We start from the raw sequence: 19763 nt of genomic DNA, 5'->3' as shown, positions 1-19763 counted from the left end.
GTTTGCATTACACACAAGCACAAACCCTAAACACAAACACAAAAATGTCTCGCATTAGGCCAGATGGATGTCACCGAACATCAATGAAGCGTCCCAATCCTGAACCGGAATACTGCATAAGGAATGGGTATGTCATTTTCTTTCCCGTCAAACCACTCGTGCCGGTGAAGTTTTGGAATATCCATTCCTTCGACCAACTCAAAAGGACTATCATGTCTTTTTTAGAGGGGGAGTACAAACCCGGAGAAGAAATCAAAAGGATCTAGAGGCTTAGAACAAGTACTTCGTTTGCGACCGGAAAAATTGAACGTTAGTGGGTTGAAGTGAAACGGGACATGGATTGCATTCAAATGATGCATGAATTAGATGACATTGTTTTAACCATTGTAATTTCTTAGATCTATTAGTTTTCTTAATTTTCTGTTTGAAATTTTGTTGTAATATCGATTAATCAATGAATCAATGCAATGTTTTTTATGTTTAGAAATGCTTCTGCTCTGGTTTTCTGGGTATTGGGTTTATTCTGTAGATGCATATACGAAAGACTTCAGTAGGTGCATCTACGAAACATAACAACATTAAACAAACAAAAAGTAATTTCGAAAATATATCTACAGAAACACGGGAACAAAATTGTCAATTCGGTGGTGCGTAAGATGGATATGAAATTGGATGAGAAATTTTCTAAATTAATTATTTGTCCCCTATATTACAAAATTAAGTATATTTAAACATAAAAAAGAAATACACACTCTAGCTTCCTAACTTAGAAGAAATGAAAAATCCAAAAATTGAAGTTTTTAGTCCGGTTAAAAACAAAGAAAAGGACTTAGCGGTCACGCGGCTAACAAAGCTAGCTGAAAAGTACAAAAAAAAATACGTAAGCTTCATGTATGTCTGTATGTCTGGTCACACCTGCAAACGTAAATAACCTTTGTCAGACAACCTCTGACACCACTTTACTACCTTTCCTTCATCCTCATCACCATCTCTCTCTTTCTCACACTTCACTTCTCAAACTAGATAGATACCACTTTCATTGAAAAGTGAAACATAAAATTAAGCATTTTCTTTTTTACTTTGATCATCATCATCATCATCGGTATCAGCAAACAAACCGACCCACTAGGAAAATAAAAACCTCATTCCATGTCAATGTTCACAATGGAAGCTAACACAACTGGTTTCATTCCACTCTTTTCTGTTTTTGTTTTTTTTTTCTTCCTTGTTCTTGTATTTGTGTTATGAGCTATAAATTTTGTGTTTTTTTATGAGGGCTATTAAGGAGGTGAAGCTCAGAAGAAGATTAAGAATGAGGAAATTGATGAAGGGAAAAGGGGTGTTGTTGTATTGAAGAAAGAGATTGAAAGAAACCCTTTGATCACAGAAGCTCAAAGGCGTGAACTTGACCATCAAGTTTTCATTTTTAATCACTTTGCTTATAACATTCCTCTTCCTCATTATCTTTTGCAGTTTCCAACTCTTGTGTCAGGTTTGTGAAAATTTCTTGTCACACCCTTTTCAATTTTTTACTATTACATTGGAAATTGTTATTTGTTGTTGTGCATGCATTTTCCACACTTTTTGTTTGTTTGAGAAAGAGTATATTTTGGAATTGCATTGATAAATTTATACAATTAATCGTGTTCACAGGATGGTCTTGAAAATGAATTTCATGTTTCAATTTGTAACTAATTAGTATTACCAAAATTCGTAGTTTATCTGACAGAAACCGATATTATTAGGTTGGACGCAATCATAAGGTTTTGATTCACGGTTGTGTGTGTCTGAGTTTCTAGTGGTTATTACCATTTTTTACGATGAAATTGGAAGATACTAATGGTTCTGATTAATTTTTTTCGATTGTAGAGTACGGCTGTCGTGGTTCTGATTACAGAACTATGTTGGATTCAGAACCACATAGGTGTAGAAGAACAGATGGAAAGAAATGGAGGTGTGGTAAGAACACGGTACCTAATCAGAAGTATTGCGAACGCCACATGCATAGAGGTCGAAATCGTTCAAGAAAGCTTGTGGAAGCATCTCAACTTAACTCTCCTAATTTGAAATCAATGCCTAGTAATGGAAACTCACATGCAAAACAAGTCCCGAAAATTGAGTCTACAGTTTCAAATCCAAACCCTTTGGTCATTCAACATAGCCATGCATACTCATACACGCCACCGAGGAGCTTCTGTGTTGTAAATAACCAGTCCAGTTGTAATCGACCGAGAAATGCCATAAGTTCTGATGCCACTTTGGTGACTGTGGTGACCGCTTCCTCGATCCTGCCTCCTGCAGTTAGACCTAAGGTGACCACTGCCTCGATCCTGCCCCCTGCAGTTCGACCTAAGATGACCACTGCCTCGATCCTGCCCCCTGCAGTTGGACCTAAGGTGACCACTTTCGGAGGCATGGCATCTCTTACTTCGAACAACAGAAGCCGTGTTAATGTGTGCAATCAAGGCTTCTCCCCGAAGAGCGTTCTTCAAGGTAATACTGATGGTGTTGCGACAAAATTGTTTTTTTTCCCGAAGTTATATCACTAACTTTGACAGTTAATTTTTCATTAGAAAGCTAAGAGAGTTTTTGATTCCCATTTTCTGCTGTCATTTCAGTTTCTGGTAGCAATGGTTCATACCTCAGCCATAGGAACAGTATAGTAGAATCTGAACCCGGTAGATGCCGAAGAACAGACGGTAAGAGATGGCGATGCAAGAGCGCAGTTCTTCCAGGTCAGAAATATTGTGCAACACATATGCACAGAGGTGCTAAAAGACGTTGTACAAACACCGAATCTCCTCCTTCCGCCATTGCTACTACAACTTCAATTAGTTCAGATGTTACCCTTGCCCGGCTTCCTTACGCTGCAGCAGCAACCGACGTTCAGAAAGCTGACTGTCGAATTCCAAACACACAGCTTTCAATGTCAGTTCCAGAAAGTGCAGCACCATCCTTAGAATGTAAGGAGAAAAGAGGCGGCGGCATCAGTGATACCGATACTAGTACTACCATCACTGACGCCGTTGACGAGTGTAGCTATCTTTCTTTCTGAGTAGCTATGTTTGATTTCTCGAAACATGTTTAGTGTTTATATGAGTGAAAATGTTAAGTTATCAGCATACTGAGATCAGTTTTGTGTTTAGTGAACAATGGTCTCTTATGTCTACATTATGAATAGATCAACTAAATTATCTTAATTGCTGCTTTTTTTAGGCCAAAGTGTTATTTTTATCCTTTATCTTATTTTTATGTTACTAGTTTGGTGGCTCTTTTAAAATGTCACAGCACTTATTTGTTTCTTGTAATATTTACATTTGGGCCTAATTGCTTCCTTTCAGAGAATTTAACCTCCCACCTCGATTATACTTGGCACCCCCACTTTATTTGATAATTCCAAAAGCATGTTTAAAATTAGATTCAAATGTGCGTATGAAATTTTCGGTAGGTAATTCAAAATTTCTGGTAGTGTATTCATAATTTCTAATATGAATTAATCTAAGAATTTTCAAATATTTCTGGTACGTTTGAAATATTACTAGTATTTTCAAAAAATACCATGTTATATTGGAAGTTTCAATTAATTTAAAATTTCCGGTAGTGAAATTTTATAGAAATTTTAACGGTTAGGATTTTGCGGACAGTTTTTTTTACGGTTGTGATTGCACCGACCGTTTTGTGTGGTTCAGAATAAATTCAAAATTATATAAATATGGGTCATTTGTTGTTGAGAAAAACATCTCAAAATATCTCTTTCTCTATTTTTGATTAAGGGAGAAGTGTATTTCAACGAAATGAAACCTTATATAGAGTTTCGGCTTTCAGATGACACCACATTTCAAAATGTCTCTTCTAAGACGAATCACCCAAGGTTCTTGTCTAAATTGAAAAGATCCCAACCAAGCTTTAGATTGGTGGCCTCATTAAGAGCCACCAACGATATAAGACCTAAGTCACCGTGACAGTTTTTCTCTTGGAAGAGTCACCACAGTAAATGAAGCTTCAAACAACATGCTCCAAATCTCTAAGTTGAGTAACCAACCACACATAGATAAACATGGAATGAATGAGTATATTTGGAATGATTAATTAACAAGCTTGACTCTGCTAGCAAAAGATAAAAAAGAACCTTTCCAAGACACAAGTTTATTGATAACTTTATCGACTATCGGTTGGAGAAACTTAGCCTTGGGCCTTCTTTTAAAGATGGGCACCCCAAGATAATTAAAAGGAATGGTGCATATGCTGAAACCAGATAATCCCGACAGAATATTAAACCTAGAAGTAGACATCGTCCCTCGATAGATATATGACTTTGCACAATTAACAATTTGGTCAGAAGCTAAAGAGTATTCTTTGAAGACAGAGATGAGAGCCCTTATATTAGATGTATTACCTTTCCAGAATATAAAAACATCGTCAACAAAGAAAGTGTAAAAAAGAACTTTGATTTGCTTAGGACCATGATCAAATCGAGAGAATCGGAGTTCACCAACTTCGAGATATTCTTATTGAGCACTTCTTTCACTAAACAGAATAGTAAGGGAGACAGACGGTCTCCTTGACAGACTCCTTTAGTTCACTTAAAGTAACCATGAAGCAAACCGTTGACAGAAATAGAGAGCCAGGCAAAATGCAGAATAATGTGGATCCATTGACAGAAGGTTGAATTAAAATCGAATTGATGAACTTTTGGAAGAAACGGTTAGCTTAAAGTGTCGAAAGCTTTAGTTATATCCATATTTAGCGCAACGTTACCGCACTAGACTTTAGAATCGAGCCGATTAAAAGTCTCTGAAGCCAAAGAAAAAGTAAAAGAAACAAAATAAAAGATTGTTCTATATAATCGTTTTTTATTTTAGAAAAACAAAACATATATATCCATGTGGTATATTTTAAACACAATTTAAACGGCAAGAAGACATTGAAAATAAATGGGGAAATTAAAATTTTTAAAAGATAAAGAATATGTGGTATATTTTAAACACAATTTAAATGGCAAGAAGACATTGAAAATAAATGGGGAAATTAAAATTTTTAAAAGATAAAGAATTAAAAAACCAGATAAAGGATTATTAATTTAAGCTACACTAAAAAAACTGATAGAATTAAAAAACCAGATAAAGGATTATTAATTTAAGCTACACTAAAAAACTGAGGATTAGAAATTATTTGTTAGGTGAAAAACCAATACGGGCGAAAATCTGGGCCAATGGCATGCTCTACTAAGTACTAACCGTACACGATGTAAACCGAACCGATGATTTCTTAAAAAATGAAGAAAATGGTTTTTATTGTGAAATTATTTATGAATTTATGCAACAAAAAGAAAATTTACTCTTTCAATATTAATAACTTTAAATGAGTTTTCTAAAACATATAAAAAAAAAAGAAAGTGTTATAGTTTTTTATTGTGAAATAGTCTGTTATTTTCCAAATAAAAAAAATTGGTTCTAAAATCGTTTTTTATTTTAGATAAACAAAAACTGATACCTAAGTGGGAAAATTAAAAAACTGAGCATTAGAATTTATTAGGTGAAAAAGCAATACGTGTACTGATCTGGGCCAATGGTTTGCCTTACTTAACGTACAGGAAGGTTTTTGTGATAAGCGAAGTGAGTGTTTCAAAGAATAACAAAAGATTGGCTTCGCCAGGGTTCGAACCGGAGACACTTGAGTGTTTCAAAAAATAACAAATAATTTGGCTTCGCCCGGGTTCGAACCGGAGACCTTCAGTGTGTTAGACTGACGTGATAACCAACTACACCACGAAACCGTGTTGTTTTCTTTTCATATTTTATCTTATTTGATTGCACAAAGAAATGCCTTCATAATATACACACTGATTGATATTGCATACATTAAAAATGAGTTACATGTTATGTTAGCCTTTTCTCTCCAACTAAAGGCACCTAGTTCCAAACCTGTATCGAGAATTCCTAGATCACTATTCCAACATGATGTTTTCTTATACCCCTACACTGACCATCACCACATATTCTACTATAGATGGATCATATGTGGATCTGGTATGGTCTGGTACCTGTCTGAGAAAGTCTTACCACAGTTCTTGCACATTCACATTATTCCATAGTATCCATATGTAACCCAACAACAGGTTGACCAAAACTATATTGAGCATACATATTTTTCATGGTTGGAAGACTGAGGTGGAATATAATACGAGTTGGTGCTGGTAGAGGAGAGTTGTTGAAGCTAGCTGAAGAGAAATCACTTGCAGATAAAACAACATAAGATGAGGGCAATCATGCAAGTAGTTTGGTCCTTGCTTGGTATGATTTACTGTAAAAATCATACCGAACCGAACCATATTAAAAATGGACTCGAACACAACCGAACCGTTTCAATTTACTCAGAATCGAACCGAACCATAATAATTGGTTTGGTATACCATTTCGAAATTCCAAACCGTTAAAAGTTAATTTTTCTCAAACCGAACCATTAAACTATTTTATTTTTTAAAAAAAAAATAATTAAAACTTATTTTTTGTATTTTTCATTTTTAGTTTCGGTTCAATTATAGTTTCGGTTCAATTCGGTTACAGTTTTGGTTCGGTTTTAGAATTATTTGTACAATATAGTTTGGTTCACTAACCAAATATAATGGTTCGGTTATTTTAACTTTAGTACAGTTCAATTCGGCGGTAGTAGGGTTCATAGTTTTTTTTGAACATCCCTAGTCCTTGCATATGCGTGTATGTGAGACATTGCAACTGAGATACTATTTGATGGAAATAGAGAGAAACACTGCAGTTCACAATATTGTGCTGTTGATTCTCTAGGAGGCTTGAAATTCCTTACAATATATTGTATATGTTGTTATCTGTTTCAATTCCTCATTCTTTTCTGTAATGTCTATAGCACCCAAGTTTTTGAAATCTCATTAGCTTACAAGACTAAAGCATAACAGCTTGATAAGTTGTTGCCTTTTGATATACTTATTCGATCATTTGATCCTTGTTTCCGCAATTTTGGTCACAGTTCTCACAGATTCTATTGAATATCAATCCAACACATTCCTTACTGTTTAAATGGTTAGTACCTGTTAAATTTTGATTGAAGATCCCATAAAAATAATTTATATATAAAAAAAACAGTTTGACTATTATTTTGTCTTTCATCAGAAAAATATTCTATATATAACCATTCTTATGATAAACACTTAAACTACAGTGAGCTATTTATCACAACAGGACTTAGTCAAGCAAAAACCAAGATTATCATGGCTGTAGTTTGACATGCTATCTTCATTTTATGTAAAAGCACAATAAATGTGGATTTTGAACACAGTTAAATTACAAGCATGTTCCAACTTCAAAATCTCATCTTAGTTATTATGTTTGATGAGGATTTGATTTGTTCTGTCCTGCATCATGCATTTCTTCAGAAGCATTTAGATGATCAATGGTAAAGATTCATACAAACAAAGGAAAGATCAAATGAATTTGGGAAAACAGGCGCATTTGCTCAACTTCAAATTGCCTGGAATATTATTTTCAACAGTAGCAGTGTGCGTGATTTCATTCCAAAGAACATTTTTTCTCAAATGCCTCCTGCTCTTTGCGGCATAAGTCAAATTCATTTGTATGGTAGTACATGCAACCAACATAATCGTCCATCTCCTTCGTGCACTTTTGGTGTAGATCCTTCAGACTGCAGAACAAGCATTTTATTACTATCAGGAGTTCATGAGGAGAAAATCAGCTATGTAAGTGTAACAGAATGCTGCAGACAACGATAGAAACTGATAAAGACTTGGTAGTCATATAACTGTAAGCTTAACCATAACATATCAAATAAATCATAAAAAAATCAGGTACATTAGAAAACAACTTTCATCATAACAAAACTGTATGTATCTTTGAACACACGTCAATTCTGTTGAAAGAGGCGGTGCATGTGTGGTAATGACAATAAATATCGAGTTTAATGGACCTACATTGTCAGTCTAAAACAGTTTCACACCGACAATGGCATTCAATATCGGAAAACTAGAGTAAGGGCAGTGGTGTGACATCCATCTAAGTGATGACTTTTTAGGATAAATGAATTTGGTAATAAGATATTGAAATCAGCAATAAACAGGGATGTGAATCCATAAGACTATTAAACTAATATGACAACATCCACAAGAGTCGAAGAAATTTTAAATATCAAATATCACATGCAGGGTTACTTTTGTGAAATTTTAAATTAATCTAATTGAAGAAATTTGAAGTATTGGTAAAAGATATTAAGAAAGTTAATATTGATGCATAACCATTAAAAAAAGGCATTAGCGTCGATATATTTTTTATTTAGTAGGTAAGAACAAGAAACATAAGACATGTGACTTTATGAGATAAGAGTATGACATGGTTTCATATGATTAAAAAACAAGGACTCAGATTTAATGTATATAGGAACAGATTAATAAAACAGTCCAAACATCCAAGAGTACTACGAAGTTCGGATGTAACAGCTGCAAAAAGTAAAAGGCCGGGTTCCATTTGTTTCTAATATCAATTGAATTATCACCATTTTATATAATCCATTTATCAAGCAGACAAATAGAAGGAAACAAGAAAAAAAAAAAAAAAAAGAGCATATGACATAACATAATTTCATGGCTAAAAGGGAAATGTATACTTATTTGTTAAACATTGTTCAGAAACAAGATAAATGGCATTTCAGAAAGATGAGAAGCTGATCTTCAGTAGTCCACTTTAGGATATATAAAATGCAAGGTTCATTCAGAAACACTAATAACCTTTGAAGTGGCTCAGATAGATTTAGCCTATGTTTGGAATTATGAAAAATCACGGTGACAACTCACGTTTGCTAAAATCTAGAACTTGCAGCTTCTCAAAATCACGGTACATGTGGCTCAGGACGTACGGTAGCGGTATACCACTGGATTAGCTAACAGAGTATTAAAGTGCAAGGTTCATCATGAACTGAAAAATTAAAAATCAGTACACTACTACACTCCGACAAAACTCACTTTGCTACATATTGAATTGAATATTGAATCTTAGGTTAAAATTCAAATATGCTGGCCGAAGTATGGAGTAATATTATGAAACTGTTTTCATTTGAAATTTCTTGCGAAAAGAAGAAAGAACCACCATTAAAGAATACAGAATAACTATTTAAAATAATCATCAATTAGGAATTATAAAATTCTAACAGTTACTGCTATTCAGCACTCAAATAAGTTAGAACCATGCAAAACCACTTTGTTTAAGATATATCATTAGCACTCAAAAAGAATTGGAAGAAATATTACCAGCAACAATTGCATGTATGTAGGGCATAAACTTTATAAAGATTAAATTTTCCCAGCATCCCTAACCAAGGTCTTAGTATCTACTTTGTATCATCAATGAATAAAAGAGGGTAATGCCATGCAATGGAGAAAAATTCCAGAATTTTGACATAATTCAGCTAGATTCAAGGGTAAAAATATTCTGCCTATTTATCATTTTCAAAAGAATACCAAGCTCATTGAATGTCTAACTCAGCTAATGTTCCACACTAACGGCTGTTTCAATAAATAGTCAAAACATCAAAATAAATTAAAAATCAAAAAATAGGATTAGCTGACAAATACAGAAATGATGTGTCTTAACTCTTAAATGCAAGGGGTACCCGGCCTGGAGCAGTTTCTGTCCCGCTATCCTTTTCTCCTTTGAAAAACCAAAACTACCCCTTAAATGCAAAACTACCCCTTGAATGTAAAATGTTTTAAGGGTAATTTTGAGTTTCAAACAAATTTGAGTTGAGACTCAACCCTAACCTTCCTTCACCAAAGTTTGTGCACTTCAACCATTCCAAAGAAAAATCACAAATTTCTCCCTCATCTATGCATTTCATATGTTTATGATTATTATTCATGTAATTTGTCCAAACATTATCAAGTTGCAGTCATCCCACTATCCCATTTTTGGGGTTGGCCGCTCTGCATCGCTACCCGGGATTGACTACTCTACTATGCTATCTTCTCAAATATCACGCCACATTGACATATTATATATACTAACACAACCTATCCAAACTTGTTATTAACAAACACACGCATACACAGGTTAACAAACAATTGGAGAAAATACGAGTGATTGATGGTAAACACATGTGAGCCGGTGTCGGTCACCAACACATCAGGACAGGGCACATACCAGACACTAAACACACCCTTAGTTTGAACTGTATGTGCTAATGCATACTCTAACCACATCACATACACATTTTATTCAAGCACATATATCTCCGAATTAGTAAATCATTCATTCTTAGAAAACATGTAAACAGAATAAAAAATAACCTTCAATTCCCTCTACCCACATAACTTTTTTTTCAGACAGCAAATATAATAAAAAATATTAGGAGAAAATAACATCAAAAAATGGAAGAGAGAATGAGAAACTCACAGTCCAAGGACACATCGAGTGACATCCCGACCTTTATCGAGACACTTCTCCGGATTCTGATCCTTCTTCTTACATTTGAGAAACTCCAAATTCTCGGAATGACACCTAAATCCAATGTGCTTCGACGATGCCATCAACACCGCCGATGTAGGGATCGGGTTTCCAGCAGCATCCACAGTACTCGCCGCACTCGCCATGTCTGAATCAGTCCTTCACCTGCAAACACCACAATAATCAGTTATGCGATATCTCTTTGGATTGCCCGAAAATTGAAATGAACGAAGGGGAAAAGGGGGAAATTAGAAATTTGGGAGAATGGGTTAATGAAATTGAAATTAAAATTGAGATGAAAATGGAGAATGAAATTAACTGGAATTGTATTGAATGTTTTTTGGATCGGTGGGAATGAAGAGAGAAAGTGAGGATTAGGTCAGTGTATACAAGTGAGGTTATTTGCTTTAGGTAGAAAAGTTAGTGGCAATGTTCAATTTTATTATTTTGGCTTAATGGCAAAAAATAGTGGAAACCAAGGTTGATTCAGGACTTTGGTTATGTTAATTAATTATTTTCCAGTGTTTTAAAAACCGGACCGGACCGATTGAACCGGAAACCGACCACGTAACTGCTCTGATTCGAATGTTAGATCGGATATGTCAATGAACCGGTTAAAACCGGTGTAAACCGGTAAAATCGACGATTTTTTAAAACCGGTGGTTTAAATGTATTTTCAAAATTTTTTTAATTTTTTATTTATTTTTAAAAACTTACAACAACATCATTTTAATTATTTTAATGGAAAATTAAAATTAAAATAAAAAATGAAAAATAGAAAATAAAAATAAAAAATAAAGATGTTTCGGATGCGGTTGAATGTGTTGCAGATGATTTTGATATTGAAGAAGGAGATATCAACATTGAAACAATTTTTTCTTCTTTGATGCAGTTATTTTATTATAATTTATTCAATTAGATTATGTAGCGATTAAATTTGTTTGCAAATACATACTTTGTAATTTTGTATTATTTTATTATGTGTGATAGCTATGTTTAAAATTTGAATTAAATTATGAACTTGTAAATTTATTTAGGATATGATATTTTTAAAAAAATTTAAGTGCCAGTTATATATTGTAGAGACTGAAGCATCATGTTCGACATATTTTATATCTATATAATTTTATTATAACGACCGGTTTATTCAACCGAGTTATCCGGTTTAATACGATTTAGTCATGCGATTCGACCAGTGACTCAGTGGTTCGACCGATAAATCACTGACCCAGTACCCTCATCGGTTTAATGTCCGGTCCGATTTTTAAAACACTGCTTATTTCATCTAAACTTCCTTCAGTAATTTTCATATTATATTTTCTTTAATTAAAAAGAAAATAGGAAATCTGTTATCTCATCCTACGGGTCTCTTATACGTTGAGCTGTCAAAATTGGCATATTCATATGGACTCGTCCGTCAGGCCCGAAAATCATAGGTCTTGGGCCTTAAAATTAGATCCCATATTTTTAGGGCTCTTTTAGCCCAATTCTAAAAAGCCCACTACCCATTAGGACTAGCCCATATGGACCGTGGATAGCACATTAGACCTGCATAATTATAAATTTTAAAAAAATATATTAATATTTATATTATCTTACTCCAAAATAGCATATTGATTTTTCCCACTTCACTAAATTTTATCTCTATTTTATTCAATCTTTCTCTCGTAAATATTATCTATTAATAATTTAATATAATCAGCAATTTTTCATCATATTACATTAGTTTTTTTTCTTATAATAAATATTTAAGTATTATTTTATACAATTTAAACATATATTGTATTTAAAAACACATTTTAGTATTTATAAGAGATAATATAGTATTTAAAAATGTATTATATTTAAAATAACATAATTTTTAATTTTATTATAATAAATGGTATGGAGTTTTTATTTTAATTTTTTTAAATAAAAAGTCCATTTAGGATCGGATAGCCCGAAGCCCATCTAGGGCCGAACTCAGGTAGTAAATCTCGAGCCCATATTACACAAGGCCTTTTGGTCCAGTCTTAAAAAGCCCAGGGCCGGCCCGTTAAATGCTCTTCTGCTTTCGTAGATTTACTTTCGAAATCACCATTTTTTTTTAATTTGCCTTTTTCCGAAGGTGCATCTCCGGAAGCGTTAAAAACATAGTGATCTTTTAAAAAATTCAAATTAATTTAGTTCATGAAATCTTTTGTAGCTACCTCTACGGAAGATCTTAAAAATAGAGTGTTTCTTAGATGTACCTACGGAACATTATATTATATTTTAAATTAATTACATTTCACTCAAAAACTCAATTTTTATAACAAAAAAAATCAAATTATAGTAAATCAAAGTAGTGCAATAGAGGTTTTTCAATTACTTTGATTTCATGAGCTGAATTAATTTCAATTTTTCAAAGGTTCACTATGTTTTTAACGCTTCCGTAGATGTACATTCGAAAAAAAAGCCAAATTTTACAAAGAAAAAAAGTACTTCCGGAAGTACATCTACAAAAAACAGGGGCAAAAATGAAATTTCGCAGGTGGTTAAGAGATTTGGATTAAGATATTCTCAAAAATTAAGAAGAGTTTGAAGATTTCGATATTATATATTTGGATGTTTTTTAAAATAAATAATTATTTTGTGTTTGTTTAATATAATATAGTTAAAATTTTAAAAATAATTATTGAAATTAAATTTTAGAATAAAATTTTACAAATTTTGATCTTCCTATCCGCTTATAAAATTTGATTTTTCATTTTAATAGAGAAAAAGAGTGATGCACTAACCGTGTAAAAAAGTTTACCCTGTCAATCAATCACGACGGGTCAGATTGATGTGCATAAGGTATATTCTTATGCACGGTGCATAAGTCTCGTACGAGTAATATTTAAATTGTTCCGAGTAACGTTTTAGTTAGAAACGAGTAATAATATCATAATCCATGAATAATATATGCATTATTTATACACATCTATTAATTATGACTAATGAGTACATTATTCTGAGTAATATTTACACCATTATGAGTAATATCGAATTTTAACTATTTTGAGTAATATATTCATTGTTCTGAGTAATATTTATACTATATTGAGTAATCTGTATATTATTTTGAGTAATAAATATAATATTTTGACTAATATAAACAATATTTAAGTATTTATGCACTGTGCATAAGGATATACCTTATGCACATCAACACATCCCAATCACGACCATGCATCCTATTAAGTCATACTGTTATTTTTAAATCACTGAGCTGACACAACAGAATAATTTATTCTCATTGGATGACAGTGTAAAGTTTTTTTACACTGTCAGTGCATTTCTATTAAATCTTTTTAAATATATTAATTTTAGTTTCTTGCTCGTATTTTTGAAATAATAAATTGAGATATGACATGTTTAATTGTCTAAAATGATGAGATAAATGATATAATTATTTATAATAATCAATATTTAAAAAATGTAAGAATTTTTTTTAAACTTTAATTTTATTTTTATAAATTATTTATTTTTAAATTAATTAATTAATTAATGATATATACATAATTAATTCATATTTTATATTTTTGTATATAAAAAAAATAACAAACAAACTATTTTTTTTGCACTCTTGTTCTTAGGGTATTTTTCATCTAAAAAAAATTTAACAACTCTGATTTTTAAGGAAGTAGGACTTTAGTAATCCAGAATTCCTTAGCAGGAGTTCGGTCACCACCCGAGCCCAAGTGTTTGGTTCAAACAAACTCATTTTTAGTTGAAAGTATTATCGACATTGTTGATAACTAGTTTAATGGGATGTGTGAAAGACATGGTGACCAGACAAGGATTGCACCTTTTGGGAATTCATCCTCAAGGACAAAGTTGTTGTATGATGTTTGATCTTTAATTTTATCTTTGGAGCATGAAAAATGGTGATTTGGTGAGAAAATTACAAGCTTCCAAAGTTGAGTACTTAAACATGCAATTTTATGGACTTGAGGAATTTTTTCAATTTCTTCATCTTTGCCCCTTTTGCAAGTAACTTTAAATTTCTTGATTTTTCTAGGTCAAATTGTTCTATCAAACATATTTTCATGATCCTTGTCCTTAAAAGTCCATGGTTGACCAAAAACACCAAAAGTCAAAGTAGATCACTACACAATTGACTTTTGTCAGTTGAATTGCAATTTTTCCAATAACAATGAATCAAGCTCTTTTAGCCAAATGAATGATATGAGTCGGCTATAATGAAGTACTTGAGATACTTGAATTATGTTTTGAGCCATGAGACCATGCTTTGACCACAAGTCAACTTCCCCAGAGAATTAGGTCAAAACCTTAATTGGTATACCAGATGAATTTGAAAGTTGATGGTCTTGATTTGAAGCTTTCTTGAGATTGATTATTGATGATGAGAATCACTAGAGTATATGAGAAGCTTGAGTCCCTTTATGAGCCACAAAGCCCTCGTTGTCTGAGCTCTTTGATCCAACACACCTATCTTGTGAAAGAAGTAAACAAACAAACACATCTTTTTGTATATTTGAGGTTAGTAATGATGCATGAATGATCTTTATATGAGATGAATGGTGATGATAATGATCAAACTTTTTTAGATTCAATGTAAATGAGATGGGATCTTAGGGCCAAAAATTGGAGTATGAAAGATAACAACAGGAAGATACAGTTTACCAACTTTGAACTGAAGATGAATGCAGATTTAAAGGTTATGTTGAGTACTTTTTGGCGATATGAAACAAAAGGTCTGATTAAAATAGATGTGAAGATTGCAAGATCTGTCGACGATATTATCAACATGTTGCAATGTCCGAAATTATCTGTTATAACAATGTGTAATGTTAATTTTCGATTATCAATTATATTTGTAATGTTGAGTGTTTTAATTTAATGTCAAGTTATGCATTTCCAAGTTATTCATACTGTGTTTTCTGTCTTTCATTTAAAGTATCAAAGATATTTTCGGAGATGTATCTCTGAAACATATCAGACACGAATTCAGAGATGTATTTTCGAACCAAATTTTAACAAAAATTTGACATGATGCGTTCAGAGATACATATCTGAACCATAAAGGCATTTTTGAGTTTTTACCATCGATTTGTGAGAATGCACAAGGGTGGGAAAAGAAATATTAAAAAAAAAAAAACGCATGAAACTCTATAAAACTACCTAATCTCAATGACTTGTTCAGTTCTTAGCACCAGGTAAATATTATACTAATCACTAGATTCAAAAGTCTAAATAAGAGTCAGTATTAACATCACAGTAAACAATAAAAACATCAAGAATTTACTAGTCTCTCCTTAATGCATGCCATGGAATTTCAACTTTGCTTTGTTAATTTGCATTAACTAATATTTGCAGGAAAACTTTCTCATCATGGTCTACAAAAAACTTTCTCTCAAACATGGACCTTTAATGCTCCTAAAACTAGGCGAAATTAGTACAATTGTTGTTTCATTCTCAAAGTTAACAAAAGAAAAAAAATGAAACCATACAGAGTAAATTGTGAATTATGGAGAGATGTCGGGCTGTAATTCAAAATCAAGACTCAGCTATCATATGGATAGGCCACTGCATGTAAAAAGTCGTTAGATACTACTCGCCGACACTCATATCAGTTGCATTTTCTTTTATCCAAGGATGCTCCATTATCTTCTGAAGTGAGAGCCTTTTTGAAGAATCTTTTATCAGGAGCTGCACAAATTTACATATAGCATAAAGAAGAACCTAATCATGGATTTGAAAATGGAGATAGATACAATTTAATACAATCATACCCGACTTATAAGATGTTTGGCATTTTTAGAAACAAGAGGGGCAGGAGGAAAGTTCAGATCAACATTTCTTATCCTGCACAAGTTTAAATGCATTACATTTATACATTGGAAGTGAATTTAGTTTAAGATATATATGCAAGTCTCATGCCCATTCATACCTCTGGAAGGTTTCATTTTGACCCTCAGCCTCAAATGGAGTAACACCATAGAGAAACTCATAACAAAGGATACCTAGAGTCCAGTTATCAATGGCATAATCATGACCTCTGTTTTCTACCATCTCAGGAGCTAGGTAATCCAATGTTCCACACATGGTTTGTCTTTTGTTTTTAGATTGTACAGACCAACCAAAGTCGGCAATCTTAAGACGACCCTGTAATCAAGCCGTTATCAAGATAGATTAAATAATCAACTAACTAAAACTAATTCTCAAGGGATATCCACAATGACAGCATTGGAAAAAGGGCAATAAACTTAGGTTATAGAATAAAAGATACCTCATGGTCAAGCAACAAGTTTTCAGGCTTGATATCTCTGTGAATAACATGCTTCTCGTGACAATACGCCAACGCCTTTGTGAGGCTTAAAATGTACTTAAAATTTTAAATTTGAATTGAAAAAAAAGTAAGGGTCAATATACATCAGAGATTTTCTTCAAAAAGGAGTACAATTATTCAAAAATGTCACACATACTCAATAAACTAATAAAGGATTACCGTTGCAGCTTGCTTCTCAGAGAAACGACCTCTTTTGCGAAGCTCCTTGTATAACTCACCGTTATGAGCATATTCAAGAATCAAGTAAACACGCTGGTCGTCATAAAACCAACCATAGAGACGCAAGATGTTTGGATGTGTAAGACTTATCTGAATCTCCATTTCCCTCCTTAGTTGATGGAGAATGTTATACTTTTCTAGTTGTTCCTTATGGATAACCTTCAACGCAATCACATATTTACTCTGAAAAAAGGTTCAAAACCCTAGTAGTTAGTTACAACTTGTGAGTAGAGTACAAAATGAACAAAAAGAAAATGGTGAAAAACTGGATGGATACCTTGATTTCTCTGGCGACGTAGACTCTACCGAATTTGCCTTTCCCGAGCGGTTTTCCGATTTCGAAGTCTTTGATCGACCATTCGCGTTTCGGATTTTCACCCATTTTTGAAGTTCTGAAAACTGTTTAGAGAAATTGAATTGGTTGAAAAGTGTTGAGAGAAATTGAATTTATAGAATCACATAATGGAAGAATGAAGACGAATCGGAAAGGAGAAGGAATGGTGCGAACCTGTGTTGTGAGAATGGTGAGGAGCTTCGGCGGAGATGGAAGAGAGGAGAAAGGAGTTTTTTCTTTTTTGGTAACAAAGAGGGGAATCGCACAGAGCGGGAAATGAAATGAAATAGTTTTTGTCTTGAATTTTAAAAATAAGGTTTCTCAAAAAAAAAAAAATTATTTTCCATAAAAAAAAGAAATCAGTTAAATTTATTTCTTTTTCAATAGTTGTGTGGTTTCTTGGATTTTGATCTATTGTTTCCAAAAAATTTAAGATTTGTTCATCTTTTCACCCGACTTTATCTCATTTGTAGGATACGGAATGAGTCCATTTATCATAATATGTTTCTTCACCTCTTTACGTGACGGTATCTCATGTGTAATAAGTCAAACTTATTACTAATTTTGAAGATATTTAGTGTTCCTTCAATTTTGAGCAAATTTTTTTTATTTATGTTGTCTTTTAATATTTTTCATTGCTTTTGCACACTTTTGTGTGTTTATTTATTAGTGTTTTCTTCCTCTGAACTAAATTCTACAATGAATCTTATTCTATATTTTAGAACAATTCTAACTTCTTTAAGAGACTAACTACTTTTATGACTACTTTTGGCACGATAGAGTTTATTAGAAAGTCACAAGGCAGATAAACATAGTCAGATAAACATTTAGGAAAAGAAAATTGTCACTCTTTTAATTAATTGAAATTACTAGGAATTCAAAGTACAAAAGGGAAATTTGCTGAATTGAAAAAGTACAGAAAACAAGAAATAAAAGAATTCAATATTCTAAAACACATAGATGAGATCATTCATTGCAATAAGCATCATCATCCCTTGTGGCGATTTTCTTGATTCTCTCCATGTCCTTAGCTAGATTATGGCATATATTAAACACTTTGTTGATCTTGGTGTCTTCTATCTCTTCTAGCTTCTTCTTCTTCCTAGACTGTTGGGTCATCCTGTATATCTCCATGTTTGATGAAAACTTTTATTTCTCTAAGAGTAGTGTAGGTGATCACGTGGTTGGTTGAGTCTTCAGTTTCATGCTTGGTATCAATGTTGAAGTTTGCTAGTAGTTTGGTGGTCAGTTGTCCATAAGGAAGTACTGCTTCCTGGATCTCTTTCGAGCGGATCATGTGGTTAAACATTCCTTCTATCCAATTTTTTGGAATTTCTTAGCTTAAAAGCTATAGGGGCACAACATATTATCTAAGAACATAGTTATGGTTTCCATTCCTTGGGAAGAGAATTCTGGTTAAAAAAGGATCCTAAGCTTTGGTTTAAGTAGATGGATTTAAAAGGGACTATCTTTTTCTCTATGAGATTAATAACGAGGCTACTTAAGGCTGTGGAGTATTTGAAGTTTCTAAGGCCTAATGGTCTATCAAGGGAGTAGGACATTCCTACAAAAGGTAGCTCAAAGATTCTTCCAAAATTGTCTTTGAGGATGTTTATTTCTACTCCCCTTACGAGATTCTTAGTTAGGTTCTTACAAGTCTTAGATTTAAGTAGAACTATCTGGTACTTGCGTGAAGAAATCTTCCAGACATGTTTGATATATTTGATGATATGGTTTGTGACTCTTTAAGAGGCTTGGCTCCATGATCAGGGTTGGATAACCTTCTTCCTTAGGATCATCATCTTCTCTTCTTGCTTTATATTTATCAATCTTGCGGTTAACTCATCCCTTCTTGGCGTTTCTTCGAGTTTGATATGCTCTTGATGCTAGGATTTGAAAAAAACATTAGTGGAATTTTGTTCGTCTTCAACCTGTCGTTTTACTTTAGTCTGTTGATATTCTCAAGGTTTATTAGCAAATGACGTGACTTTTCGAAATTTGTCTCTCTAATCGCCCTCCATGTGTTAGGCTAAGACTAGTAACATGATGACCTATGACTTGGTCTCTTATAATGAGTTTCCTAGGAACTGCCTTCTTCATTATTACTTTGATGATGCCATTGAAGATGTGTACTTTGTTCATTTGTTGACATTCAATCTTTTCTTTACTGTGTTTCTAGATCTTGGAGTTTTTCCTTTTCATTTTTGTTTTCATATGAGTATAAATACTTCAAGGTGCTGTTTTTTTTATTTTTATATCTTCTGCTGTTTTCTTATTTCTCCGCAAGTGTTTTTGTTTTCCCCCTCTTCTGCAACTGATTCATTACTTTGTTCAACTACTTCCTCATGAAACTACATTTGAAGTCTTCTTGCTTCGCAAATCGTTAATAGAGATGGGGCCTTCATGTCGTCAA

At 33.0% G+C, this 19763-nt stretch overlaps 3 protein-coding genes and 1 non-coding gene across 4 annotated transcripts; 1 reads left to right on the top strand and 3 right to left on the bottom strand.

Moving 5' to 3' along the window:
- The first annotated feature begins 899 nt into the window (after positions 1–899).
- Positions 900–3200, top strand: LOC131618408 (growth-regulating factor 9-like). The gene is made up of 4 exons (XM_058889638.1): positions 900–1183; positions 1286–1492; positions 1870–2493; positions 2619–3200. Exons 1-4 carry the CDS (start codon positions 1150–1152, stop codon positions 3053–3055), a joined length of 1302 nt encoding a protein of 433 aa, XP_058745621.1. The 5' UTR covers positions 900–1149; the 3' UTR covers positions 3056–3200.
- Positions 3201–5702: 2502 nt separating this feature from the next.
- TRNAV-AAC (transfer RNA valine (anticodon AAC)) lies at positions 5703–5776 on the bottom strand. The gene has a single exon. It is a non-coding gene; the product is annotated as a tRNA-Val (tRNA).
- Positions 5777–7248: 1472 nt separating this feature from the next.
- Positions 7249–10938, bottom strand: LOC131616709 (NADH dehydrogenase [ubiquinone] 1 alpha subcomplex subunit 8-B). Its single transcript, XM_058888124.1, has 3 exons — positions 10801–10938; positions 10431–10646; positions 7249–7674 (listed from the first exon to the last, which is right to left on the bottom strand). The coding sequence occupies exons 2-3, from the start codon at positions 10625–10627 to the stop codon at positions 7542–7544; spliced, it is 330 nt and encodes a 109-aa protein (XP_058744107.1). The 5' UTR covers positions 10628–10646; positions 10801–10938; the 3' UTR covers positions 7249–7541.
- A 4796-nt stretch (positions 10939–15734) lies between these two features.
- LOC131618407 (serine/threonine-protein kinase Aurora-3-like) lies at positions 15735–17637 on the bottom strand. Its single transcript, XM_058889637.1, has 7 exons — positions 17525–17637; positions 17294–17415; positions 16957–17199; positions 16738–16833; positions 16399–16613; positions 16241–16313; positions 15735–16157 (listed from the first exon to the last, which is right to left on the bottom strand). The coding sequence occupies exons 2-7, from the start codon at positions 17396–17398 to the stop codon at positions 16059–16061; spliced, it is 831 nt and encodes a 276-aa protein (XP_058745620.1). The 5' UTR covers positions 17399–17415; positions 17525–17637; the 3' UTR covers positions 15735–16058.
- Positions 17638–19763: the final 2126 nt, after the last annotated feature.

The sequence above is a fragment of the Vicia villosa genome, linkage group LG7 (genome assembly GCF_029867415.1).
Source record: "Vicia villosa cultivar HV-30 ecotype Madison, WI linkage group LG7, Vvil1.0, whole genome shotgun sequence".
Taxonomy (NCBI): domain Eukaryota; kingdom Viridiplantae; phylum Streptophyta; class Magnoliopsida; order Fabales; family Fabaceae; genus Vicia; species Vicia villosa.
Note: the sequence above shows the minus strand (reverse complement) of the source record. Positions and strands in the feature narration are given on the sequence as shown.

Coding starts and splice junctions, on each gene's coding strand:
- LOC131618408 (XM_058889638.1), top strand. CDS start 1,150: ATGTCAATGTTCACAATGGAAGCTAACACAACTG. Junction 1,184..1,285: donor AATGGAAGCTAACACAACTG/GTTTCATTCCAC, acceptor AGGGCTATTAAG/GAGGTGAAGCTCAGAAGAAG. Junction 1,493..1,869: donor GTTTCCAACTCTTGTGTCAG/GTTTGTGAAAAT, acceptor TTTCGATTGTAG/AGTACGGCTGTCGTGGTTCT.
- LOC131616709 (XM_058888124.1), bottom strand. CDS start 10,627: ATGGCGAGTGCGGCGAGTACTGTGGATGCTGCTGGAAACCCGATCCCT. Junction 7,675..10,430: donor ACTCGATGTGTCCTTGGACT/GTGAGTTTCTCA, acceptor CTTGTTCTGCAG/TCTGAAGGATCTACACCAAA.
- LOC131618407 (XM_058889637.1), bottom strand. CDS start 17,398: ATGGGTGAAAATCCGAAACGCGAATGGTCGATCAAAGACTTCGAAATC. Junction 17,200..17,293: donor ACGTCGCCAGAGAAATCAAG/GTATCCATCCAG, acceptor ACCTTTTTTCAG/AGTAAATATGTGATTGCGTT. Junction 16,158..16,240: donor CCAAACATCTTATAAGTCGG/GTATGATTGTAT, acceptor AAATTTGTGCAG/CTCCTGATAAAAGATTCTTC.